This window comes from Mycteria americana, chromosome 4 (assembly GCF_035582795.1).
Source record: "Mycteria americana isolate JAX WOST 10 ecotype Jacksonville Zoo and Gardens chromosome 4, USCA_MyAme_1.0, whole genome shotgun sequence".
Classification (NCBI taxonomy): domain Eukaryota; kingdom Metazoa; phylum Chordata; class Aves; order Ciconiiformes; family Ciconiidae; genus Mycteria; species Mycteria americana.
The window spans coordinates 1,271,629-1,298,554 of NC_134368.1; the positions used below are offsets into that span (position 1 = coordinate 1,271,629).

A 26,926-nucleotide genomic window follows, 5' to 3' on the forward strand; every position below is an offset into this window, starting at 1 on the left:
GGTACCCGTGTCCGGCGGCCGCCCCCCCGCCCGCCCGTCCGCCCGTCCCCCCCCCCGGTGACGAGCCCGGGCCGGCTGCCAGCACCGAGCCGGGGCCGCGCCGGGCAGTGTCCGCGGTCACCCGCGCCCCGGCCCCCCGAGATGCCGGCGGGCAGCGGCGGGGGCTCCGCGCCCCGAAAGCGGGGCCCCCAGCGCCCCCCGGTCCCCGGCCCGCTGCCCCTCGACCCGCTCGGACGGTGAGTGCCACGGCCCCGGGGGTCCCCGCAGCTCCCGGGGGTCCCCGCAGCCCCCCGGGGGTCCCCACAGCCGGCTGCCAGCCCCTGTGCAGGGTGGGTTTGGGGGGGGGGTGGTCTCTTCCTCGGTGCCCCCCGCCCCAACCGGAGCCCGCATTGGGGTACGGAGGAGCCGGGTGGGAGAAGCAGCCGCTCTCCCCGGTACCGGGAACGGGGCGTGCGACCCATGGGGGGCTCCAGCAGGAGGGTGCCCATGGGATGGGGGTGCATCCCCGTGGGGAGCCCCACAACGGAAAGGGGTGTGCCGAAATCTGCTCCCACCCATCGGGGTGACCCCAAACCCCTTCCACGCTCCGGGCTTGGATTTTGCTAAAATGGGGGGGGGGGGGGGTCCCGTGCCCCTGGCAAGGGGGGTCCCCACGCTGTGGGGCAGGAGGGTCTATCCCGGGGGATACGGGGTTTCGGGGGTCAGCCAAGGGATGCCACGTGCTCCAGGGACCCCCATATGGGGCCGGACCCCCTTCATTCATGCCAGCCTTCAGGTTTGCCCCCACAAACGTGGGGGTTTGCACGCGCGTGTGCAACGCCCAGACCCCCCCATCTTGGGGTAGGATGGGCCCCGGCAAAGTCTTGGTGTCTCTGCCACCGGTGTCCGGGACGTCCCTAGGCATGTCACTTAGCGCTGGTGCCGGATGGGGCGATGTGCTACGGAGCCAAACACAATCGGCTGGGCTGGGGGACGAGGGGAGGGCCGGATCCAGGGCCAACGGCCCTGGATCCGGCCCTCCCCTCGTCCCCCAGCCCAGCATCTAGATGGTTACACCGGCCCCGTGGCCACCACGCTCCCATCGATGGCCGGAACGGCGAGCTATTTCTAACCTTGTGCCCTCATCCATCGGGAACCTGCTCATCACCAGGTGCTAATTCGGGGTGAGGTTGAGAAATAAGGACTAGATATCGGGGAGCAAACATCACAAGGTATTCCCAAGAGGCGAGGGGGGTGTCCGCAGCGGGGCCGACCGGGGATGTAAGACGAGCAGGTTGCTTGGTGGAGGTGACAATCCCTCGGTCGCTGCCATCCGTTTGGGCGACCTGAAATGCAGCACCCTGGGGACAAATTAGCTCCCCCCCGGGGCGGCTGACGCCTCCTTGTATGGCTGAGGACCGGGCTCTGCCACCAAACAGGATAAAAATAGCCCGTGGCCAAAGGGCCTGATCCAGGGAGGTGCTGGGCACCCCCCTCCGGCACAAGGGGATGGCACATTTTTGTGGGTTTTGGGGTGTGGGAGATGCTGGTGGGGGTCTGGGGGTGCTGCCGGGCATCTGCCGGCACAGGGGAGGCAGGAACGGCCCCGGGAAGGCAGCGGGGGGAACGTTTGTCCTTGCTGCCCGTAAGCGGAGACGTCCCCAAGCGCAGGAGCCCGGCGGTTCCCCGCTGCGAGCGTGGGGCCGGCCCCACGCCGTGGTCCCACCACGAGGAGCCCCACGGCTCCGGTGGATTTACAGTTGCTCCCCCCGGACCCCCACTGTGGATCCCCTTTGGCTTTTGGGGGCACAGGGACCCCCGTGGACCCGGAGCTCTTGCGCACAGGCAGGACGAGGATCTGAGCTGTTGGGGCAGCGGTCTGGGGGCTCCCGGGTCACTTTGGGGTACGAGAGGTCCCGGCACGGACCCGGGCGATGGTGCAAGCGGGCACGGCTCTGCTCCCGGCTGCCCCAGCCGCGGATTCTGTGGGGTTAACGGGACGGGTAACGGGCAAGGGCAGCCCCGCAAGGTCAGTGAAGGCCATCGAGTGCCCGAGTTAGTCCAGGAATGCCACCGACGTGCGGTCACACACCGCCCCGGCCCCAGCCGCCGCCGCCGGGAATGTCAAACGCGGCCTCCCTCGGCACCGCACGTGGTCCCGGCCACGGGGATGCCTCTGCGGGGACAGGGACACGGGGCAGCACGTCCCCCTGCCCTGTCCCCAACAGGGACACGGGGCCGCACGTCCCCTGCCCGCTGCACGTCCCCCTGCATTTAACCAGCCCCATCCTCCGGCGCTCGTCCCACCAGCCCCGCGCCGGCATCTCCCCATCCGCACCCACACGCTCCTCTACATCCCTTCTCTCCCTCCTTCCCATCCGTCTTGCTGCCATTTTGGGGTGGATTTGCGCTGGTTTGGGGGTACTGGTGGCCAAAGCAGCACTCAAAAAGCCCTGTCTGGGTTCCCCTTTTGGAGCCAGAGGAGGAAATTGGGGACCCCTTTGGACTGGGGGGGGGGGGGTGGGAGAGCCTCGTGCTGGGGGGTAGGACCTCGGACATTTTCTGGTTTTTCCCCCCATTCCCTGCACGCATCGTTCCAAGCCCTGACAACCCCCCGACCCCAGAAACGTCCCTTCTCCTCCCAAACCGCTCTCCTCACCCCGTGTGCTGCGGGCAGGGGGGGCACAGAGCCAGCGGGCTGGGGGGGGGACACACACGTCCTCCTGGCCAGGGGTGCGACGGGAGGTGACACGGAGGGGACACTGATGTGCCTGCGGTCCTCGTCATGCCCCCCTCCGTGTTAAACGCAGCCCAGGGGCGGCACTCGGAGGCACTCGGGGGCTTGGGCAGGAGAAGCGTGCGGCCCCGGAGCCCAGCAATTTCAAGCTGCATCAGTTGCTGGGACTTTCAAGCCTGGTGTGACCGTGCGGGGGACTGCCAGCACCGGGGCTCCCCGTCCTCCCAGTGTCCTCCCAGTGTCCCCAGCTGAAGAGCCGTACGTCAGCTCACCCGGCCGTAAAGCAGCGCAGTGGGACCGGCGTCCTCCGGAGCTGTGGGCATGCCTGCGAGCTGTCTGGAGGCACGGGTGGGTGGCCGGAGGCTGTCCCCTACCTCGGTGCCGGTGTCACGCAGCGTGAGCCCCCTGCGGTGCCCGGGGCCTGGCGGCTGCCATCTGGAGCCAGGGGCTGTCACACACCCTGGGGACAAGGGAGGGGGACACGGCGAGCCCCCGGGCTTCTCCGTGCTGCAGCCACAGCCGTTAAAATGTCACCCTCGTCGGGCCTCGCTGATGAATTAATAAATTAACCGAGGGAGCGTGGGAAAGCAGGTGCTTTGACACGTCCCTCGTCTCCTGTTCCAGCCCCAAGGCTCCAGCTGGAGAGGGTGCAGCCGGGACCGGGGGGCAGAAAGCGAAGCTCGGGGGTCCCTTCCTGCAGCGGAGGAGCAGCGGGCGATGGGGAGGCGGTGGCTCCTCCACGTCCTTGTCCCCGGCCAGCTTGGGTAGGACCGAGGGATAATCCTCTGTTGGCAGAGGATTCAAACGTGAAGGACGCTGCGTGCAGCAGAGCGGAGGGTTTCTGGGTCAGCTCTTGCTTCGGCTTCGCAGGAAACAGAGCCTGAATAACAAGGTGCTTCACGGGGGTTTCCAGAGCTGCTGCCTCGCTGGGGCTTCGCTCCCGTGGAAAGCAAGCGGAGGGGATCCCACCGCAGCTGGGATCCCACCGCAGCTGGGATCCCCGCGGGATCGCCCTGCCCCGCTCCGTGCCGCTGCAGGACGCTGCTCCCGCTCCAAAACCGCCTTTTAATCTTGCCAAGCTCAATACTCTCATTTTATTCCGACAGCCTCATTTACATGCGTGGCTTCATCTGCGTGCTCACGATCTCCTTGCACCAATGCAACCTTGAGTCCATCCCACCACCCCAGGCCTTGCCCCACTTTACCGCTATTTAAAATGAGCATTAAAAATCACTCCCACAAAGAGTTTTTGAAGCTCAGCATCCAAACTGAGCAGAACATCAGCGGCAGGAGATAGGGAGTAGATGTACAATAGCGGCAAAAATGGATTTTAAGGGGCAGTCGTGGGGCGGGAGCGGTAATTTCAAGCCCTGGGATGCCTGGTTGGGAAGCCAGTCCCCGGAGCAGCCAGCCAGCCCGAGAGCCCGGCCGGCGGTGCAGGATCCCGGCCTGGCTGCAGCTCTGCCGGCTCAGAGGCACCATCTGCCGGGAAAGCTCCCGGCTCCTTCCAACGGGGATGGATGTGCCAGCAGAGCGTGAAGGAAACATATTCCCCGGGTCAAGCTCAGCTCCTTCCCTGTAGAGCAGCAGCTGCAGGGGCTGGGGCACAGGGCTGCGGAGGGAAGCACAGCGGATGAACACGTCCTTAAGTCTCCAGCATCCATAAACACCCCCTGACAGGAGTTTGGCTGCACTGCCACCGCTCGGGTCCTTTTTAAGCTGCTTTTAAAACATCTGCTAAGCTCCCGTTTGCAGTCAAACAGGACGTGCTTTGAGGGCAAGTGGTTTTTTTTTTTTGCTGGGGCAGGAGAAACGTGGTGACTTTTACAGCCTTTTGCGTATTTCTGCTCAGTGGGGAGAGCGCAGGGACCCGAGGAAGGTGCAGGGGGGTCTGCAGGAGGGGGATGTCCCGGTTCCTCTTCCCTGCGGGAGGGTGGCACAGCGGGGCACAGATCCGGCACGCTCCCAGGGTCTGCAGGCTCTTCTGGGAAGCCCAGGGACTTGCTCACATGGGTGATGAGGAAAATGGGGCTGTGGGATCTGGATAGGCATCATCCCGAGCTCAGCTCTTCCGAAGGGGCAGCGCGGGCACCTCCGGCCTCAGCCACGGCAAGACGAAGAGCCAGCAAACCAGATGGAGGTCCAGAGCTCCTCGACGCAGGCTGTCCTGGTCAGCTGGGGCTTTCACAGCTCCGAGGTGTGCGGCATCCATTAACGGCGACCTCCTTGTGGCTGCGATCGAGGGGAGCACGCCTTGGGTAATTGCGGTGGCACAGAAGACGCCCAAACTCATCGAGTCGTAACACGACCGTGTGTCTGGGCTGCGGTTCTCTCGCTCCTCCGACCCCAGCCCTGGCTCTCGCCCCTTTTTTGGGGGTGTGACACACCTTTCCTACAAGGTGTAATGGCAAACGGCTCACCCAGGATGCTTCAGAGGGAAGTGGCAGACATGCTACGTCTCTTCCGTAGGGGAAGTGCCTGAATTTCCACTCCCTGCCCGTAGCCCCACATACTGGGCAGACGGACTGGACATCTGAGGATGTAAAACCAGTTACTTGCATCCAATCTGTTCCCAGACCTCGGCTGCGGGCTGAGACAACCCACACTGTCACGCGGAGCAGGGACAGTTGCCAGACACCGATGTGTCAGGCAAAGAGTATGCAGGGCTCTGCAGCCGCCAGCCGGGTCCCGGAGTTCACAGCCTAAAGGACTATTAATACCCGTCAGCACGGGCAGCCTGGAGTGGGACCAGATCGGATGGAAAACACAGACTTTGGGTAAGGCTTGACAATTTGATGGGGGTGGGAGAGCAACTGGGAGCCAGATAATTTTGTCAAGTAGCCAAAAACCTGCCCGAGTGAAGTCCTTCGCATAAGGAGACGCTGGCTGCACGGGCTCCTTCCTGACCTCACCATTTACATCTCTTCTACAAGATTTAGCCAGCGCCCTGCATTACACGTGTGCCCGTTCGCCAGCAGCGACTGTCTTGGCCTGAGGCTTCGGTGACCACTTGATCTGAAAGCGGATTGCAGATCTGAAAAATCATCTCTTCTCACTTTCTGGCTACACCCCAAGAGCCTTCTCCCCGCAGCCCCACAACCCTTGTGAAACAACAGGGTGGTTTATGGTGAGCTTCAGGGCCAGCGCTGGAGAAGGTACTCGGGCTCCTGCCGCTGTGGACCCGTCTCTCCTGCGTGCTGAGTATCTCAGGTATCTCCCGGAGTTGTTCTGGCAGCAGGTTTTGTGCTTTGGTCACGTATACATCTCTTTTGGGGATCTTCTCTTATTTTGACCCAGAGCAGCATGTCTAAAGGGGTAAAGACAGTTCGGGATTACTAAGCGCCCTTAGAAAGAGCAAGATTCCTTGTCGTGTTCTCACACGGACATCCCTTGTCCGTGTTTTAAATATCCAGGACGACATTTTATATGCTTGTCATCTGTGTCATTTTACGGTTAAAATGATCAAACCCATTGCCAAGAGCGAGGCCTGGCAACGTATCCTTGGGCTACTTAGCGTTGCGTTTGCAAAAGGCAGCTTCGTGACTTCAGCTGTGGCTACGAGCACCCTCCATCACACCTGGAACCGAGCCGGGAGCACAGAAGGTTTGGCAAAGAACCAGCAAACACCTCAAAGGAGCTGGATTAAGGGACCTGTCCAGCATCCCACACGGATTTCTTCACAGGAGCAAGGATAGGACCTGACTCTGGCTGAAGCTCTTCTGAAACTATAATACTTTTACTTCAATTCCTTTTCACCTCCCAAATTTTGCAACAAACGAGGCAAAGTCCTGCAGCAAACAGGTCCTCCGGGTGCCCAACCCCACGCACGCAGCAGAGCTGCCGGGGCTCAAGCATCGTATCACCTAACAGGAGATTGTGTCGGGACACCAGGATACGTCAGACAGATCAGGTTGCGCGAGCAGCCTAAACGTTTACATTCCCAAAGGTCCTAGTGCTTAATTTGTTTAATTTTACCATCTTAACGATGCCTTTTAAGACAGCGCTTCTGTCATTGCTACTGGATATTTTGCAAATGAGACTGTGGATGTGATTCCAGCCTTGTTTGCGCCCGGACGTCAGTGCGCTTTGACTCAAATTTAATTTCTTATTTTCAACTGTTAGGTTTTACAGCTTTCAGGACAGCACCGTGGGAGCAGGACAGCATTCAAGCTCCACGTAGGCAGAGCGCTCATCTTATCTTTCTTTTATAAAGCCTTTGGCCCAAATTATTCTTTCCCAACAAGATGTTAAAGCCTCCACAGCAGGTGCCGGGCAGAGTCCACCCTTGGGATGCTCCTAAAACCGCAGTTAACTCTGTCAGAGTCCCATGGTCTCACCATAAAAGCTGATCCTATCTTTTCTTTTACAACAGATTTTCCCTTCCAGAGTACCTTGTCAGTGAAGATCTTCAGGCTGGCCTGGGAATGGTAAAACAGACACAGGCACGGATCATATAATTTAGCTGTAAATTTGATTCAGAAGTTTAGGAAATAGAGCTTGAACTCTCCAAAATGATCCTAGCTTCTTACTTCCCCTTGCTGTGCTGTGCTGTGGTGGGAGTAAGGAATGCCTGTGGTCTACAGAAGTCACAGGTTGCAGGACTAGATGGCTCTAAGCAGGTTTCAAAAGCCAAGAATAAGTGCAAGTCTTAACTTTTAAAGGTTTTTAGAGTTTCCAAGACTACGATGTGCTGGAGAGGAACTGAAACAGGTTTGGAGAAAAAGACCAACAACCTATTTCTGTGTCAGCCCAGCTTTGTCAGAAAATCCAGCACCGGTGAATGATTTTTGCTGGATGTATGCAAAGCGTCTGCGGGATCTCAAACACAACGAGAAAGACAAACGCCCAAGCGACTTCAAAGCAGTACAGCCGGACAGATCTGCGTGGCAGCCGGTCCACCAGCGCTGTGCAGCCCACTCCCAGTCTGCTAAAAAAGAAGCTGAGTGGGTGCCTGCTGTCTGCCACATTTGCAGCAAGACGCAGCTCTTTCAGCAGCTCTGAAATACGCTCCACCGCACATGCAAATGGGGTGGTTTTGGGCAAAGCTGGTCACGGGCTTGCTTTATACCATATGCGCTTTGGGGGCAGTCGCCGTGACGCAGCAGCAGCGTTTCTGGCTAACTCTGTGGTTTGGTTTTGGCATCTGTGCTGGTATTTTCAGGAAATAACGTGGCAGCTCTTAAAGGCATCTTGTGTCTCCTCGGAGAGAAGGCTGTGACTCTGCGAAGGTGTTTCATGGGCAAGAACACGGGGGAACCCAGAGCAACCTGTGCCAAAACCTCGCCGGGCCACCCAAGGCGACAGAGCTTTTTAAATTCTCCTTTTCAGGTCAGCACCAGCACTGCAGACCATAGTTAATGGGGGAAAACTGCATTTGGGGACACTGACTCACTGAACCCCCAGGGAAGTAAGCTTGTTGGAGGTACCAGGTATTAACGCCGTTGCTCCAAAAAGCAAACATAATTCCAGACAGCAGCACGGACAACCCCTGTGAGTCAGTGCCTCAAAAGTCTTATGCTCCGTGCTGGTTTCTAGTGGAAAACTGGGGCGGCCACTGGCTCCCAGTCAAGCCCAGGACACCCTGAGGAGGAACTCAGCAGAGGATATCCACACATTCAGCCGGGGCTGTGCGTGAGGCTGAACTGGAGAAACATAAGGTGGGAGCCAGCCGAGAGGACGATTCCAGAAGCTTGTGGTGTTGCTGAGGGGGGCTCGGGCAGGGACGAGGAGGACGGTGGCTCAGTGGCCTCGTAGCTCTGACTTCCATAGGTGCAGGTCAGAAGAAAGGCAGGTATCCTCACCCCAGAGCGGCTCTGACAGCGCTGGGGTGAAGCACAGCTCGGCAGCCACACCGCAGGCCCACAGCAGACACCGGCCTTCAGCAGAGGAATGAGGAGAACAAGACAAGCAGCAGGATGAAAGGCTGATGAGAGAAACAGGGCGGAAGAAAGGGAACAACAGCAGGCCTACGAGGAGCAGAAGGAAACAACAACGAAGGCCAGACTGAGACGGTGCCAGCAGAGACACAGAGCAACAACCGCCCCTCTCCCACCGTCCCCGCCGCCATGACAGAACGAGCGCGGCGGCAGCACTTATAGACGGGAATCCCAGCATGCTCTGCGGCAACGCCAGGCGCATGCGCAGCTCTGCTCCCGAAGCCGGGGCGGACGACTGCACATGCGCACTAGGGGTACCGTGACCACACCGAGGGGAACTGCCCCGCCGCGGCTTCGAGGGGCTCAGTGCGCCTGTGCTGTGGGCCGCCGGTTGCGTGCCTGTTCTGCGCATGCGTCCTCCGTGGCACCGCCCGCGCTCCGCCCCTTCCCTCCGCGCGCAGGCGCAGTGCCAGTTGTCTCCCTCCTCGGGGCCGCATCTCCGTGGCCGCGGTGCCCGGCCCGGCCTGGCGCGGCTCGGCGCGACGGAGCGGCGGCGGGGGAAGCGGCGGAGGAAGCGGAGCGAAGGGCGGCTGTGAGCAGCGCGGTTCGGCTGCGCCCCGCCGGAGGTAAGGAGCTCGGCGCCGGCCGCCCCCTGCCCGTGTGTGGTGCAGCGGGGGCTGAGGGGACGCACAAAATGGCGGCGGGTGGGGGCGGCCGGGGCTCCTGCCGCAGGCCGTGGGGACGGTGCCCTCCGTCAGCCCCCACGGCGACCCCCCGGACCCGGCCCCCGCTTGCCGGTGCGGGCTGCCCGCGGCGGGGGGACGCGGTGTAACGGCCTGGCCGCCTTTCTGCGTTGGTCGCTGGGAAGCGCCTCCGCGCAACCGGTTGATAACGGGGTGTTGCGGCTGGCCATAGGCGTTGCAGGGTGTTTGGGCTAGCGGCTGCCGCCCCTTTATTTATTGATTTTGCTACCGAGGGGATTCAGCCCGGCGGCGGTGTGGTGGTACCGCGGCGGTGGGTATGCAGAGGCCTCTCCCCCTGCCAGGCAAACCCAGGCGTGCCCTGCCCCAGCGACCCTGCATCTGGTTGTGTTCTCTTGCAATGCCAGAGGCAGATGAATAAACACGCGCTTGTAAACAGCGGCATACCGTTTATCTGCATTGCAGCCGAAGTCTTGGCACGCCAGCAGCGTGCGTATTGATTTAACAAGTTTGATAGTACAACATGTGTTTACTTAATCTCAGCTTTTACATGGTGGTTGTTAGGGAAATGCACCCTTTGCTTTCTGATTCTCACCTGTGTTTTGTCTCTGTCCAGCTGTGTTTCAGTGAAAGCTCAAACCTTCAATTAAATCCATAAATTTAGCACATTACATTGAAACAAAGCTGTCTGGCGGTTTGGGAATCGTGGTTTTGGCTTTAAAACTGGCCGTTGAATGAAGTAATATTCACTCTGGTTAACTGGGGAGATTGTTTTTCATCACCGTATCCTTCGAGAGCACAGAATGTAGACACGTCTTCTGGCACCTCATACTCGTGTGTTGGGGTTAAAAAGATAGCTTTCCCATTTCTTGACTTCGAAGATGGTAGTAATTGATCTGAATTGGTCAAAATAACCGAAACAGCAACAGAAATTCTTTTCACCCAAGGCAAAGTGTTTTAGCACTGTGGCATAATCTGGTTCATCGTGCTTACCCAGGAACGTTGCACATTTGGAGATTTGACCTTTTTTTTGCAACTTAGATGCATACTGCTTTAGTATTTTTTCTTGGTTACAATTATTTTAATACAGTATTGTAATATAGATTGTTAATTTTTTAAAATTTATTTTTTCTATATGATGATTTTTAGAAGTATTTAAATAACTGATTAAAATGTATTGTGTTTTTTTAAAAAAACAACCAATGCATCCTGGTTTGTAGCCCAGAATTGCTGTTGAACGTGTGTTCAGTTTTGGGTTATGCTCTTCTCTCTGGTATGTGATAATTCACTAGGCATTTAAAATATTAAATTATAACTATCTTGTGAGGTCTTCAAGAGGGTGGATATAAAAGTGAGGTAATTATTTTCCCTATTGAGAAGGCACTCTTCAAGGACAAGAAGTATCTTTAATTGCATTTTTTTCTGATTTAAAAAAAAAAAAAACATCTGCCAGAATTGACAGAAGAATGACACTGGCTCGAAGGGTGGAGGACGTAAGGGACGAGCCTGATCTACTTTTCCCCAACTTCTATGACAGCTGATAGAACTGATGTTTCTCCAAGGGTGGGGTTCCCAGTGGTTACAAAACTTGCTGCTCCTTGCTATACTGCTGGATTCCTTTTCCTTCCTTCTTCCATTTCCTGAATATCTTGCAGTTTGGTTTTGGGGCTGAGCTCAGTGGAAGCTCAACTGTACTCGTGTTAGTCCTTACCAAACAAGGAGCTCTTCTGCGTATGAAACGGGAAGAACATTGAAACTTTTTTTTTTCCCCCCACAGCATTTCACATATGAAGGTAAATAAAATGTTTTCTTATTTCTTTGCCATCGAGTTAAATATTCGGAATGGAGTTTGGGTTTTTTAAGGAAGTTTTAGGCAGAAGTATTAGTATTTGCTCTTTGTCCGCAATGCTCTTGGGCGCATCTCTGCATCAGGCGTGCAGAGCTCCGTACGCCTCAGAGCTGTTGCGTGTATATAAATGTGCTTATGAAACAGTGTGCGGGATTTGTACTGCTCTAAAATTTTATGTGGAAAGTGAAAATGGAAAAAGGCCAGTAGATTTGCGCTGCTAATATTCCATGAAGGTGCTAAAGTGCCCTTTTTTGTCTTGTTTTAAGAATTACTTGCTGAAAGACTTGTGCTGATTTCTTTTTTTTGTGTGTGTGTGTCTGTATATAAACTTGGTGCATTGAACCTGATGAACATGGGAATGGAATGGAGTCTTTTTGGAATATTTCAGTGAGTTATGTTACTGAGCGGGACTGGCTCTGCCTGGGATGGAGGTCGCTGTCTTCCCAGCAGCCTGCGAGCTGTGTTTGGGATTTGGGGCTAAACCGGTGTTGGTCACACACCAGTGTTCTGGCTGTTGCTGAACAGTTCTTGCACAGTGTCAAGGCTTTCCCCTCTGCACCCCTGAGAGTAGGGAAGAGGTTGGAAGGGTACGCAGCTGTGACTGGGATTGGCTAAAGGGATATTCCACACCATGTAATGTCCTGCTTTGGCAGTAAAAACTGGGGTAGAGGAAGAAGAAAAGGGTGTTTTTGGCTTCCATTGTGGCTGTTGCATGGAGCCTGGCTGGGCACTGGTCAGCCCGTGGGAGGTGGTGAGTAATAATTGCCTTTGCTTGGTTTTTTCCCCCCTCTTTCCTTCACCTGTTAGGTTGTCTTTGTCTTAACCCATGAGTTTTCTCGCTTTTGTCCTTCCTTTTCTCCCCCCGTCCTGCCGGGGTGGGGAGTGGGGGTGAGCGAGCGGCTCTGTGGATTTTGGCTGCTGGCTGGGATCAACAACACCGCAGTCCTTGGAGCTCAGCGTGGGGCACGAGGAGGGTCAAGATAACAACATATTTGATCAGAGTCTGCTAGACTGAATTCATTGCTGTTTAGCTGCTACTTGGTAGGGCTTTGAAATGGCAGCTTTCAGCCTTTGCTGTTCATTGTGGTGTTTTGTTTTACCTGGGAAACCTATGGTAAAAGCGTTGCTTTGAGCCTGGTCTGGTATTTGACCTCTGCGTTGCTGTTATCCCAGTACGCTGGGAACCATCCCCTGGAGACAAACAGCAATTATACCTTCCTCCTCTTCTTCTCAGGGACAGATCCTGCCAGCCTTGTTGCAATGGCCCCTCGGTTTCTTGAACATCCTGCCATAACCGAAACATTCATAGTGGTGTTGATTTTGGCTGTTGTTTGTAATGGTAATAATAGTGTCCCCCTGCCACCAGTGCCCCGCACGCGCTGCTGCCTCATCGGACTCTGAATCCACTGAGGCCAATTCAGATCTTGGTAGATCCTGCGGTAACCACCCGGCTGGGGATGGCAGACAGGAACGTGCCCTGTGGCAGCCGGCTCCTGGGTGGCACGGCGTGTTGGAGAACGTGGGCAGGTGCCTAGAGCGACTTTCACCTCTAATGGCCTGGGATTTTTTGCATGAGCAGGCATGTAATCCTGCTGAAGTGGCAGACCACCTGAAGGAGGGATGCCTTGTCTCTGCCAAAAAGAGAGAGGGACTTTTAGTGCTGTGTTGGGACCTGGCCTGTGCTTACCAGACCTGTGTTCAGCATCTTCAGGGAGCTGGAGGGTCCCTGCATCTAAGGATAATACAAACGGGCACCGTGGCTAAACCAGAGACTCAGTGCAGGCATCTCCTGTTGAAAGTGGGGTATCTCCTCGAGGGTGATCTGGTAGACTGGTGGCAAGTGGACTGCCTTGTCTGTTATCTGAGGGAAGCGGTGGAGGTGGTCTGCAGTGACCTGGACAGCACCCAGGTCTGCAGAGATCCAGATAATGTCCAGCGCAGAGGGTCTGCGTGGCGGAGGTCAGTATTGAACGCCCTGTGCCGTGCAGCAGTGCCCGGGTGATGGTGGGCTGGCTGGACATCGAGGCACTGGCTGTGGAGAAACTGTCCCGCCAGCTCCCATGATTCGAAGAAAATCTCTTCCTTCTCTCTCCTACAGGCTGGCGTCTCGGCTGTGAAGGGTGCCACGCAGAGTCAGCCTTTCCCAGCTCAGGGGAAAGGGACCCGCAGGCATACGCCGTGTGTCACCCGCTGATTCTGTCTGTGCCGCTGTGGGGAGCACGTGAGGAGGTGGGGTGGTGTGCTGTCTGGGACCTGGATGCTGCCTGTGTGAACTGTGGGGGAAAAGAGCAGCTAAAAAGGGTCCATCCAGGAGGATTACTGCTCCGGGTGCTGCCGAGCAATTCCCCAGATGCAGTAGAAGGGCTGAGGATGCCTCTCCTCCTCCTGATCTTGATGAAGGGACGTCTGGTCTGCTACGGCAGGAGTCAGATTATGCGTGCTCCGACCAGGAATAGGGTGGCTTTGTCTGTGGCCAGGCAGAGGAGAGGGACAACAGGGTCAACTGGACAGTGTAGATTCGATGGCCTGGCACATCGGACCCATGGGAGCACAAAGCTCTGGTGGATTCCGGGGTGCAGTGTACCCCAATGCCATCAGGGTATAGGTATAGGGGTGGAACCGGTCTGGATTTTGGGGGTGATTCACCCTGTAGTAGTCCCATGTGGCAGCACCAAAGTCTGACGGTGGGTGGATGCCGAAGGTGGACTGTCATGGTCTGAAGGAGATGCCGGACATGCTGTGCTCCAGTATGAGGGGGAGCCCGAGGCAGCCAGCTGGTATGGCACAACTGGTGCTGCCCATGCGTGCTCCGTCCCTTGGGCAGCAGAGTGCAGGGCACAGGCTGCTTTCGTGTGGAGGGGTGTCCCTGCACCTGGAGCCAACTACCCTGGGGGGGAAACACAGCTCTGGAACAGGGTGAAGCCCCTGAACACCTGCCGTGCACTGACAACATCATTGTGTTGGGCAACACAGAGGAGGAAATGTTTGAGAAGGGAAAGGAATAATCCAGATCCTTCTGAAGGCTGGTTTTGCTGTAAAACAAAGCAAGATCAAGGGACCTGCAAAAGAGATGCCGTTCTTGGAAGTGAAGTGGAAGGATGGATTTCGTTGCATCCCAATGGATGTGGTCAAAAACTTAACAGCCATGCCCCCACCAGCTAACAAAAAAGAAACGGCAGCTTTCCTAGGTGTTGCAGGTTTCTGGAGAATGTGTGTTCTGCGTTGCAGTCAGCTTGTGGGTCCTCTCTCTTGAGTAACCCAAAAGAAGAACTACTTCAAGCGGGGCCTCGCAGCAGACCTTCGAACAGATCCAGCAGGAGATAGTTGGTGCCGTCGCCCTTGGGCCGGGCCGGAGAGGACCAGCTGCGAGGAGCTGCACCGCCCGCAGGGAGCACGGCCTCCGCGGGAGCCTCGGGCTGTAAACCCCTGGGGAGACCCGAGGCTGCCTCCGGCATTTGGGAATGTTTCGGTGAATGATGTCGCTGAATTGTAGTGGGTCTGGCTGGGACGGAGTGTGATGCTGTGCTCTTGATGTGTGGCTAAACCAGTGGAGGTGAGCAGCGATGTTTTGGGTAGTGCTGGGCAGTGCTTGCACAGCATCGAGGCTTTCTTCCCTGCCCCCTCCCCCCCCCCCCCCCCCCCCAAGCAAGCAGGCTGGGGTGGGCAGGAGGCTGGGAGGGGACACGGCTGGGACAGCCGGCCCGAACTGGTCAAAGGGATGTTCCGTACTGTGTGTAACGTCATGCTTGGCAATAAAACCTGAGGTAGAGGAAGAAGAAAAGGGTGTTTTTGACTTCCAAGGCCCCGTGTTTTTTGAGCCTGGCTGAGCATCTGTCTGCCTGTAGGAGGAGGTGAGTGATTGCCTTTGCTTTGCTCGTGGTTGTTTCCCCCCACTCCTAGGGGTGTGTGTGTGTGTCTAAAGACCTGTTAGCCTGTCTTTATTTTAACCCATGGGTTTTCTTGCTTTTGCTCTTCCTATTCTCTCCCTGTCCAGCTAGGGTGGGGAGCGAGCGAGTGGCTGTGGGGGCTTGGCCGCTGGCTGGGGTCAGCCCACCACATAAGTATATATTGTATTTTGTTTACATTTAGGAAACTTTAGCTTCTATTTTTTTCTAGCTTTCATATTTGAGATAGCTATGTAATGGTTTCTGTCAGTGTCTTACTAACGCTTAACAACAGTAGTTTTATGTTTAGCTCACGCAGTTGCTCGTTTTGCGCATCTGGTGTATGTAATCAGTTCATACACGCACACAGAGCTCAGTTCTGATTTTCACTAGAGTTAGCAGTGGGGCAGACCTTGGGGGCAGTTGCTTTGAACTGGAGCGCTCCCAGCGACCCGTCCTGTGGTGTCTGTGTAGTCTTGAAGGTAGGAAATGGTGCAGTTATTCTCGGTCACTGAATTCGGCCTGGGCAGCAAGAGCAAGTATTACTGACTGCAAGGAGGGGGAGTATTCAATAGTCGCTTTTGTAGCCAGGCAGTGACAAACATCTTGGTTAACTGTCTTTTAACAGTGGTCTGCTCCAGCTCTAGGACTTTTTTTCCCCAATGTTGCCAAAGAGGAAAATACAGAGACAGGAGTGAAATACAAGTTAGCACTCCAGATTTCTGCAGTCCTCTTCTTGAATTTGTTCTGTGAGTTGATTCTGCTTTTTGGGAGGTGCTTGTTGGGTATCGATAGGGTGTGTAATAGAATGCACGTAATAAAATTGTGTTTGTTTCAAATGGAAGTAGTCTGTTTAAGTTTTTGTAGGTTTGAAGGAAAGCAAGGAACAAATCATCTGGTTTGATTTTCAAGCTGTCATAATGCACGTAGTTGATTTGATATTTCTAGGGAAGAAGTCTGATTTATATCAAACATGAATTTCTCATATTTGGGGTCTGGAATTTATGTTGCTTCTTTCAATGTAGTTGGACCAGCAGGGACGGAAGAGTCTGGTTTAGGTGCATTTTGTTTAATGCTTCTTGTCCTCCTGATCTGGACTTTCAAGGAGACCAAGGTGTTCTGGGCATGGCTTGCTTTAGTTTGGTTTCCTTCTGTTGGTGTCTTGCTGCTCACCCGTGCTTTATGTTTCATGATTGTGTGAGGTAGGTATCATTTAGTACTGGCTTTGGCTGGGATGGAGTTAAGTGTCTTCACTAAACCAGTGCTGGTCACACACCAGTGTTTTGGGGGCTGCTGACCAGTGCTTGCACAGTGTCCAGGCTTTTTCTTTTTCCTGCTCTATGCCCCCGAGAGTAGGTTGGGGTGGGCAGGAGGCTGGGAGGGGACACAGCTGGGACAGCTGACCCGAATCGGCCAAAGGGATGTTCCACACTGTGTAATAAAGCAGTAAATAAGCAATATAAATGGGGTGGAGGAAGCAAGAGGAGAGTTTTGGCTTCCAAGGCGGCTGTTGCTTGGAGCCTGGCTGGGCACTGGCCTGCCCGCAAGAAGTGGTGAGTGATAGCCTTTGCTTGGCTCCCCCCATTTCACTTTTCATACCGTCTCTATCTCATCCCATGAGCTTTATCGTTTTTCCTCTCCCTGTCCTGCTGGTGTGTGACCGAGTGGGTGCTTGGCTGCTGCCCGGGGCCAGCCCTCTGCATGTTTAAAGTCACGTTGCTGTCAGTGCAAACAGTGGGATCCCTCCGGGGTTCCGGGGCTTGCCATTGCTCTGTGTGGCCTGAAGATGTTGGCTGTGGGTGAGTATTTGATTAGCAATAGTGTTCTGGGTTCCCAAAGTGTCGTTATATTGAAATGCAATCTTTACTTGACTGCTCTGTAATTAGCAAATATCCAGAATATTCAGTACCATTTATAGAGGGAAGCCAGCAGAAAATGATCCTTTCAATGACCGTGCAAGACCGTATCTTCAGATAAAGCCTTCTCTTGTGACTAGAGAAAGCAGCTTCCACGTTCTTATGAGGTCTCATTGCCAAACCTGTAACTTAAGCCTCCTGCTTTGTTTGTGATTGATTTTTGTATTGCACAGCTGACTGAACGGTGTTTCTGTTGTCCATAGACACCTGACTGCTGAAACGGTACAGCTTTGAGATGTAGGTACCATTCTTTTTCCGCCTTCAACATTAAGAACTTGAACTCGGCGATATTGCTGGCATTTCCCTTTTTCTGCTTGCAGGATGACTTCTCATATTTGCTTCAAATCTGGTAGTACCCACTGCTTTTGACTGTTGCTTCCTGTACCTGTAAGAGAGAGGAGTTTTCTACGTATTTTTATTGACTTGCCTCCAGATGAGTTTAGTGAATTGTCAGCTTTGTTAACATCCCTCTCTGGGTCACTCGGGTTAGGTGACATTAGCTTTGCACAGAGAGACTCTGCAAGCAGGCTAGCGAGAGTTTAAAAATGCAAAACAATTACTTATCGCTAAACATGCGCTAAGGCTGGTAGGATTTAACAGACTGCTAGTCTAAGCGTCAGCGTGCTCACTGCTCCTAGTAGGACAGCCGAAGGGTATTTGCTGACCAGAGGGGCATCGGGAAGAGGCGGCCTCGCTGCTCCCTGAAAGAGCTCCTCAGTGTTGGTAGGTTGCTGTCATCCATCCATCAACACCGCCTCCCTGTTTTTTTTTCTTTAGGATTTTTTTTACCATTCTCAGCTGGTGTTTTTCCTACTGAATCCTTGAGCTGCAGATGGCACCTGTCTGGCTCTGCTTGTAATCCCGTCCCCCCGTCCTTTTTTTGACTCTCTCTACAGACTTTACCAGAACTCTTTCCTGCTGCTCTAGGAGTTTTCTCTGCAGCCTGGCTCAGGTTATGCAGCTGGGCTGCACAAGAGGTGGACCTTGGATCCTTGAAACACAGGCAACTGGACCTCTGGGGAGGGAGGAGGGTTATAGGGAGAGAGGGTAGAAGCTTATTCTGGCTGTATCCTCAAACCAGGGAAGGTGCAAGACCATCCTGGACTCACCTCATGAGCAAACGTCATCCTTAAGGCCCTCCAGTGTGTAAGCAGGTAGCCAGAACTTTTAATTTATCTGTCCATATTGGGCAGCTTTGCAAAATGGACTGATGAGGTTGAAGGGAAAGCAAGAAGGGTGTCATTTGGCTTTTCTGTGATGCTCTGAAATGTTAAGTTTCAAGGACTAATGTTTCCAGGAGTCAGGTGAGGACAATAGTCTTTGGGGAATTCCACCTATTTTTCATTCACTTATGATGAAGCATCAGCAAGGTGCTTGGTCACTGCTGTAAGACTAGTCAGGATGTCACTGCACCCATGTCCTGGTTCTGGCTGGGGTAGAGTTAATTTTCCTCCTAGTAGCTGGTATAGTGCTGTGTTTTGGATTTAGTATGAGAATAATGTTGATAACGCACTGATGGTTTAGGTGTTGCTAAGCAGTGCTTACACTAGTCAAGGGCTTTTCAGCTTCCCGTGCTCTGCCAGGTGCATGAGAAGCTGGGAGGGGGCACAGCCAAACTGGCCAAAGGGCTATTCCATACCATGTGGTGTCATGGTCGGTATAGAAACTGGGGGAGTTGGCTGGGGAGCAGCGATCGCTGCTCAGGGACGGGCTGGGCGTCAGTCAGCGGGTGGGGAGCGGTTGCATCACTTGTTTTTCCTGGGTTTTGTTCCTCTCTCTCTTTTTTTGTTGCTTTCCTTTTCATTACAATTTATTATTATTATTCTTATATTTCAATTATTAAACTGTCTTTATCTCAACACACAAGGTTTCTTACTTTTGCCCTTCCCATTCTCCCCCCCCACCTCATGGAGGAGAGGGAGCGAGTGGCTGGGTGGGGCTTGGTTGCCAGCTGGGGTTAAACCACAACTACCAGAAAAAGCAGTCTAGAGGATCACAGACACAGCCCAAACAAAGCTTCTTCTGAAGAGGAAGGTGAGAATCTAGCCTTTAATGTTGAGACCATTGTTCCCTTAGTCTTGGCATCACTTTATCTTTCAACTGTCATTTCCAGCATTTCTTTAGGAGAGGTCAGTGTGAGTCCCAGCCGACCCAGGCTTCGTTGGGTGCTTGCTGCTCTACAACGCTTGGCTGGTTGTCAGAAGAGAATTTGAGCATACGACTTCCACGGGGAGGAACGCAGTTTAAATGTTTGGCCTCTACTTCCCACGACTTCAGGTGTAGTTAGGGCCAGGTGACAAGGAAAATAGTGTCTTTGGTGTGCTCAAATACATTTGCATTATTGGGGACCTGAGTGAAGTCCTGAACGTTTCACTGCAGAAAGGTTTCAGAGTTGTTAAGGGCTGTACAGCACAAATATGGATGTCTTCTAAAGCCTCGGCATCAAGGTTACTTTGTACTTATGTTCGGAATTTTCATGAACTAGCCTTTTGATCACAGAAATCATAAAACTGTTTTTTTATATTTCTTCAAGTATTAATATTAATGGAGAACCTAACAGTTTGAGAGAGGAATTGTTAGTATCTCTTCTCTTATTGTCCTGACCCAGGAAGGTAGTTTTAAATGCATTCTGTTTACCTGAAGACACTGTTTTTGGTGTGTGTCTTCCAACACCACAGCAGGTGAGAAAGTGGGTCTCATGGTCCTGTTCGTTAAGGAGCATCCACTTCTGAGGCCGTTTGTTTTTTAACGTTTTTGGAGGGTAAGTGTTGTGGTTTAACCCCAGCTGGCAACTAAACCCCACTCAGCTGCTTGCTCGCTCTCTCCCCCCCCAGTGGGATGGGGGAGAGAATGGGAAGGGTAAAAGTGAGAAAACTCATGGGTTGAGATAAAGACAGTTTAATAGGGAAAGCAAAAGGTGAAGCAAAGCAAGGAATTCCTTCACTCCTTCCCATGGGCAGGCAGGTGTTCAGCCATCTCCAGGAAAGCAGGGCTCCATCACGCATAACGGTGACTTGGGAAGACAAATGCCATCACTCTGAATGTCCCCCCTTCCTTCTTCTTCCCCCAGCTTTATATACTGAGCATGACGCCATATAGCGTGGAAAATCCCTTTGGTCAGTTGGGGTCCGCTGTCCCAGCCATGTCCCCTCCCAACTCCTTGTGCCCCCGCCCCAGCCCACTCGCTGGTGGGGTGGGGTGAGAGGCAGAAAAGGCCTTGACTGTGTGTAAGCACTGCTCAGCAGGAACAAAAACAGCCCTGGGTTATCAAGGCCATTTCCAGCACAAATCCCAAACCCAGCCCCATACCAGCGACTATGAAGGAAATTAACTCTACCCCAGCCAAAACCAGCACAGTAAATTAGCAGGCCCAGTATAACCACATCCTGGACAGATTGCACCATTTTGTTCGTTGATTCTGAGAAAAGTCTCTGTTTGACTATTTTGCTTAATTAATGTCTCGGGTAAAATGACATTACAACCTTTAGACTGTTAACTGAAGAAAGTTTCAGGACTTAGGAGAAAGTACATTAATTTATAGCATGGTCTGTAGCATCAGGTATTGGTTACTGTCGAACACAGGATATTGGACCTCTGTTCTGCTTCAGTAAGGCTATTTTTATGTTTTTAGTGTCCAAAATGGAAGACGTTTTTTCCTCATTTTGGAGTACTGTTGCTAAGACAAAGTGGGAAAAAGTTATCCTCAATTTTAGTTTGGAATATTTACTGAAAAGCAAAATAAATTTAATCTGTTTTGCTTTTAAAGAGATTATTCCAGTAGCGTGCTGTGGAGTACAGTGAGTGTATACCTGTATTCCCTCTTGAACATGACTGTGTACCTTAGGAGTTTGCTGGAGTGATAGCTTTAAAAATTGTCATAAAACAGAAGACATCTCACCGTGGCATTCTGATCCTGGACCGACCGTGCGATACGTTGGTCGGCTTTTTCTACCTGCTGATTCCCGGATCGCCGTCTCTGGCTAGGCTGATGGCGTGCCAACTCTGGCAAGAGGTTTGTAGAGGCATATGCCTTGTGGCGGTGGTTCAGGATACTGGTGTGGGAGCGTACCTGATCGCAGCGCGCTGGCGATGGAGAGTGCTGTGCTGCCTGGAAATTGCGAACTGAGTGGTAAAAATTCTTCCCTTTGAAGTTCTGCTTTGCTCCTGAGCAGATCCCCTGGGAGTTTCTTCATCCACTGAATTAAGGTTCAGTTTGCAAACCAGCATGTTTATTTTTAAAATGTGCTCTGCTAATATATTCTTACTTGTTATGGGTGGCTTTGATATTGTTCTCTCTCCAACTACTTTACAATTAATGTGCTGAGAGTTTTTTTTGCCCTCCAGTGATGAGAATTCCAGAGAAGAACAAAACTGAAAGGCAGGAGATTACTTTGTGGATGCTTGCTTAATAGTCTGTTTTGAAATGGTCTTGAACGAACTTGGCCTAACATGCAGTTACCATTTAAATATGATTTAATTTCTTGAGGGAGGAGGGATATTGGGTAAGGAGTCCTGGGTTAGAGGCCAGAGTTCTGGGATTGGTGTCTGGTGGGAATCTTTTCTTTACGATGGCTTCTATGTTTTTGTAACGGAGGAGAGCTAGGGGTAGTGTTTCTGGAGCTACTGTTTCTTCTTGGCCTGGCTTCGGTTTGTACTTAGGTAAAATTAAATAATTGCTAATGAACTTAAAAAGAATGCGTAACATCCAGATAGTAACAAGTTGCATGAATTCAGCCGTAAAATCTGGGTCTCCTGCAGCTTGTATGTGGTTCATCGCTCTCAAGCTATAGCTGTGTGTAATTTTTATTTTTTGAGTTGTGGTTCTCAAGCTTCAGAACTTCAGCCCTTACAGATGACAAACATGAGAGAGGCACCTCCATTTACTTGAAAAACTTTTGTTTGGAGTCAACTTATGTGAGATTTGAAAACAAAACCTGTGATGGCGTTAGTGTTGGGGAGACAAGAACCTCAGCGCTGCAGAAATACAGCATGCAAGTTCAGAGACGTGTAAGACTGTCTGCGAGCCCTATTATAGTTATGCTTAGTGAAAATCTGCTAGTAAAACTCACTCAAACCTAATGTATTGCTGCAAGAAGAATGAAAACAGCAGGTTATCCAGCTTTGGGAGACAGCAGACTGACCAGGGGTGGAGTGAGGACTTCTGGGCATCCTTCCGCCTGTGCTGATTGTGCGGTTTTGGAGTGCTGTCAACGCAGGCAGAGCTGGGCAGATGAGGCACCTTGCTTTGAGTAGGCTACAAGAATGCATTTCCAAAACTCTGTGGTGTTTCATTTGTTGTTCGCGTGAGCGTCGCTTTGTCTTATTCTACCTGTATTTGTACATTCTTTTACTGCCTGACAGGATTGAGTTCTCAGTGGTTTCAGCTGAAGCAAAAGACGGCGGTTCCCATTGCCATTGTTCTTTTTTTAATGCTTGTATGTAGATGGCTTCAGTTTTTGCATGATTTTACACCTTTCTGTTTACAGTTGTTTCAATATAAGATCTTGCCTTTAATGTCTGGGAAATGGACATTTTCTAGCCACCGAATTCAAATATTGTCACAGCCTTTGAGTAGTTTCAGGGTACAGTGGTTTACCCCTGAGAGTGGTCATGGGAGCGTCCCGCCTGAACACTGTTCTGCTGTATTCAGAACAATTCCACGATGACTTGACATCCAAGTTGTAACTGTTTTGAATTCGCTACATAATGGTTTCACTGACAATTCATACCTCGTAAACAGTTGGAGAGGCTTTTATACCTTGGCTTATTGCTCATAAAATAGCTCTAATTGTAAATAAATCCAAACTATGTTGTCATTAACAATTGAAATCTGATGTTTTAGAAAATGCTGTTGAAAGAGTGTCATCGCTAGGTATGTTATCTGTGACATTGAACTTGTTGGGTAAAGCTCATTTACTTAATTATCTGTTACGTATTCGCTGCATATTAAGATTTTGTCCAGCGAAAGCAAATGGTTTTGTTCCACAGAATTTCGAATTCAGAAGTACCATTTAAACTGTCATTAAAATACTGTTTTGTGACTTCAGTTGTTTTTCTCACCGGTTATAGAATCCACTGTGTAAAGTAGGTGAAAAGATAAAATCATCTAATACTTGTCTTTTAACTTTCAGCTTTGTGTTATTCTTGGAAAGTTTCGCACCACTTGTGAATTCCTTGAACCTTGGCATTGCAAGCCCACTTCTGTTGGGCCCTCCTCCTTTACAGCTTGCACAAATTAAGACACAGTTGGCTCTTCAGCAATTGACCTCAGTTGCTACCAACAGTTCTGCACCTCCTTATGCTTGGTTAAATCAGGCATTTCTGAAAAGCGCAATGTTTAGCCCTAGAGGAACTTTACCTCAGAGGCCGAGAGGACCTAATCCATCTGGCACAAAGGCTCCAGGATCCTTTAGGGGAGGAGGTGCGGCAGGTCTGCAGAGAAAGCCTGCACCTGGAACACCTCAAGGAATGTCACAGAGATTTTCGGGACAGGAAACGTTTCAGTGGACGGGTTCACAGAGGATAAACGTTCGGGTAACTCTGCACAGGACTGATCCGAGGCGGGTAAAGGAGAAGACGAACCTACACCAGGAGCAGAAGGGAGAGCCTCGCACAAGTTGCTGGGAGAGCAGCCCGTGCTCCACTGGGACAACTGGGCAAAAGCCGTCGGCCTCGGCACGGATCTCAGAGCAGAATTCAAATGTGCAGAATCGCTACACGCCAGAAAGCGCTTCCAGTATTTTAGCGAGTTTCGGGCTGTCTAATGAAGATTTGGAGGAACTCAGTCGCTATCCAGATGATCAGCTAACGCCTGAAAACATGCCCCTGATCTTAAGAGAAATACGGATGCGTAAGATGGGTCATTCTTTGTCTGGTTTACATTCTCAGAGCAGAGCAGAAGAAACGATTGGTGGTACGAGTGGCGCAGCAGTCAAGAGTAAAGTGATTGATTATGGGCATGCAAGCAAATACGGTTACACTGAAGATCCTCTTGAAGTACATGCTTATAATCCTGAAGTGCTGACTGAAGATCCTCTCGAAGCACGTGTCTATAATCCTGAAGCATCGAGCGGAGAGAACAGGGAAGACTTCCAACGAGAGCAGAATATGTCGATGGGTGTCCCACCATCTAGCGTGACGTGTAATCCAGTGTTTCCAGTTGAAGATTTAATAAAACCGACAGGGTTCCAGAATGATTCCTCCAATACTCGATCATTTTTTCCGGCTGAGACTCCGGGAAAGGTGTCTGGTTTGTGCGCAACACCCGCTGGACTCCCCGTGGTGAAATCTGTATCCCAGCCTGCGATGCCGCCTGTCATGCCGCCTATGATGCCACCTATAATGCCACCCTTGGCGCAGCCCATGATGCCACCTGTCATGCCGCCTCTTGTCCAGCAGTCGATGACCCAGCACGTCATGCCGCCCATGACCCAGCCACCCTTTTCAGCTGAACTTCTTGCAGCTGTAAGCCAGCATGAAAGAATTCAGCATGAATCTGGGACAAGCCAATCTAACGCCCAGAGCGGCTCAGGAGCCGGACAGAAGCCCTTCCAGACCCAGGCGGAGGGGCCAATTAAATCTCCTTTTGGTATTGTGAAAGCATCGTGGCTTCCTGTGTTTCTGCAGTCTGATGCCCAGAAGATAAAAAGATTGCCCACTCCGTCAATGATGAATGACTACTATGCTACATCTCCAAGAATATTTCCACATATGTGTTCTCTGTGTAACATTGAATGCACTCATATGAAGGTGAGTGTCTCTCAAAGATTATTGCATAAACTTGTACTCGGCATCTTACCTGCTGCGCTGTTTTATGAACTAATTGTTTATTGTGCATTACATGAATTGCGATGCTGTTCGCCAGTTTTAGTGCTTAACGTGCACATTTCAAAATGCTAGAAACAGTGCTAGTAAATGACTGTAACTGCTGCACAGTGTATTCTGTTCCAAATTGCATTTCAAAGTTGCCATACACATTGATTTTTTTTTTTTTTTTAATACTAAAAAATATTTATGTCTTCTGCAGTGGGTTTCAAATGACAAAACAAACCCTTTATCAGTGGAGTAAAATATTAACGTCATCTGGGTGACTAAAATGTGTGCAAAAATTGTATGCTGACTCTCAGTAGGGTAGATGAGATGTTCATGTATTCAGCCCCCCTCCTGCAAAGTCTGCGTTAAAACAAAGCAGCCTATTTATCTGCAAAAATTTAATCTTCCAAATGTGGTCTGTGTGACATTGACTGTTCCAGAGACTGAAGACTAGCTCTGAGGGACACACAAAACGCTTTCATTCATCTGACTGAGCTTTCAGCTATGAAGCAAATAACAGTTTCAGCTCTTGAAGGAAGAAAAGGAAGGAACTGGTGAATACTGGGAGAGAGAAAAGCATTCTGAGCTGCGGATTTTTCTTGAAAGACCTAGGCTTGATATGTCAAAAATACAGGAGAAAGTAATTTAAAAAAATCGAATAATTCATTATTAGTTTCATGTGTTTAAATTTTCAGTAGTCTTCAAGAAACGTGTGGAAGGCCTGTGGGGAGTGCTTTTTTGCAATTTGGCAAAGTCATGCCAGATTGCTAGGCCCTGTTTGCACTGTGTATTAAAAAAGCGAGTGAATAGTTAAGATGGTGACAGCTGCATTAGGGGCTTCAGAATAAACATAAATTTTTCAAGTCCTTTTACACTGGAAGCACTGAAGGCCAGGGGGAAGTGCAGCTGTTTGGGCAGACTCGAAAACTGAAAGGAAAGTTTGATTTAAAATAAAAATGTGTAACATTGCACAGGGCAACCGATTGGGGTTTGTGTTAATAAATGGATGAAGCACTTTGGAAAAGTGTAATCTGTTTAAATGTGAATTATTCAGTTGCTTGCTTACTGGTGCTTTCTAGCATTAAGCAAACGTTTTTACTAAAAATACTTCTTGACAAATTAGCTATGAAGTGTTCTGGGGAGATGAGAGGTCATAACTCCTTGCCCTCATGGCACTATGGTGTTCTCCAGACGTCCTGGTCCGACTGCAGCTACGCAACCTTTTCTCCCTGTCATGGCTGCTTCTAGCTCTGGCATATATTAACTTCATTCTGAATAGTATTTTTTTTCTTTATGTACACCTGCTGCTGCGTAGGCAGTTCAGACTGTTCTGAGACCTCATGGGGCAAGTCATCAACAGTGTTGCAAAATAAGCGAAAGAGTTAGGGTTTTGGTTTTTCTACTGCAAAAAATAAAAGTTTGTGTTAAGAAATGTCAGTCTTGTGTATTTGTGAATTCTAAAGAATGAAGAATTCCTCTTACTTTCAGTCTTACAGTTTGGTTTTACAAATAAAATTGTCGTCTTTGTCTCAGTCGCATGGTTAAAGATGACCCAGACATTCTGTTTTTTGGTTTTAAAGTTGTGCTGAGTGTTCTAGAGGAAGCAAACGAAGCAGCACCTTCCAACCAAAGAGAAGTGATGGGGAAATGATACGGTAGAAGTTGGTAGTCACGTGTGGTATGACTTGCACTAGGAAATGGTTGTTTCACACGCAGCATAGATACTGTTTGCCACAGTGTTGTGAAATCTTAGTTGATGGAAGAAGCTCCTTCAGAGGCTACGCAAAGACCCTCCGATGGTTCAAGAGCTCCTGGAGGAGCAGGTGGCTGGAGGTGTATTCTGGGGAAGCCATCCCCTGTTGCATGCCATGGGAGAAGAAGTGCTAGGGAAGCTAGACGGACCTTTGGTCTCCCCAGCACGCCTGTAGATGAGCTGGATCTTCAGAGCTGTTTTTAGGTCAAAGCGATTAGAGATGATGATTTCTGGTGTGTAGTACCGAGTTGTACCAAGCAGTTTAAGGATGCTGTGTTATAAAGAGATGTCTTTGTAACGTGGCAAATTGGAAAGAAAGTAGGCAAGCAAAGTGGATAATGTGAAACAAGAATGGATGGAGATGATAAAAGATACCGAATGAGGAAAACCTCCTCTTCATCCAATGCTTGAAGGTACTG

General features: G+C 51.4%; 1 protein-coding gene across 1 annotated transcript in view; it reads left to right on the top strand.

Moving 5' to 3' along the window:
- Window positions 1-5,333: 5,333 nt before the first annotated feature.
- ZNF638 (zinc finger protein 638) overlaps window positions 5,334-26,926 on the top strand; it is a 63,639-nt gene continuing 42,046 nt past the window's right edge. The window contains exons 1-2 of the mRNA XM_075499420.1: window positions 5,334-5,493; window positions 23,074-24,691. Coding sequence (XP_075355535.1) covers window positions 5,474-5,493; window positions 23,074-24,691 — 1,638 coding nt within the window. The 5' untranslated portion in view covers window positions 5,334-5,473. The remainder of the gene's footprint in view (window positions 5,494-23,073; window positions 24,692-26,926) is intronic.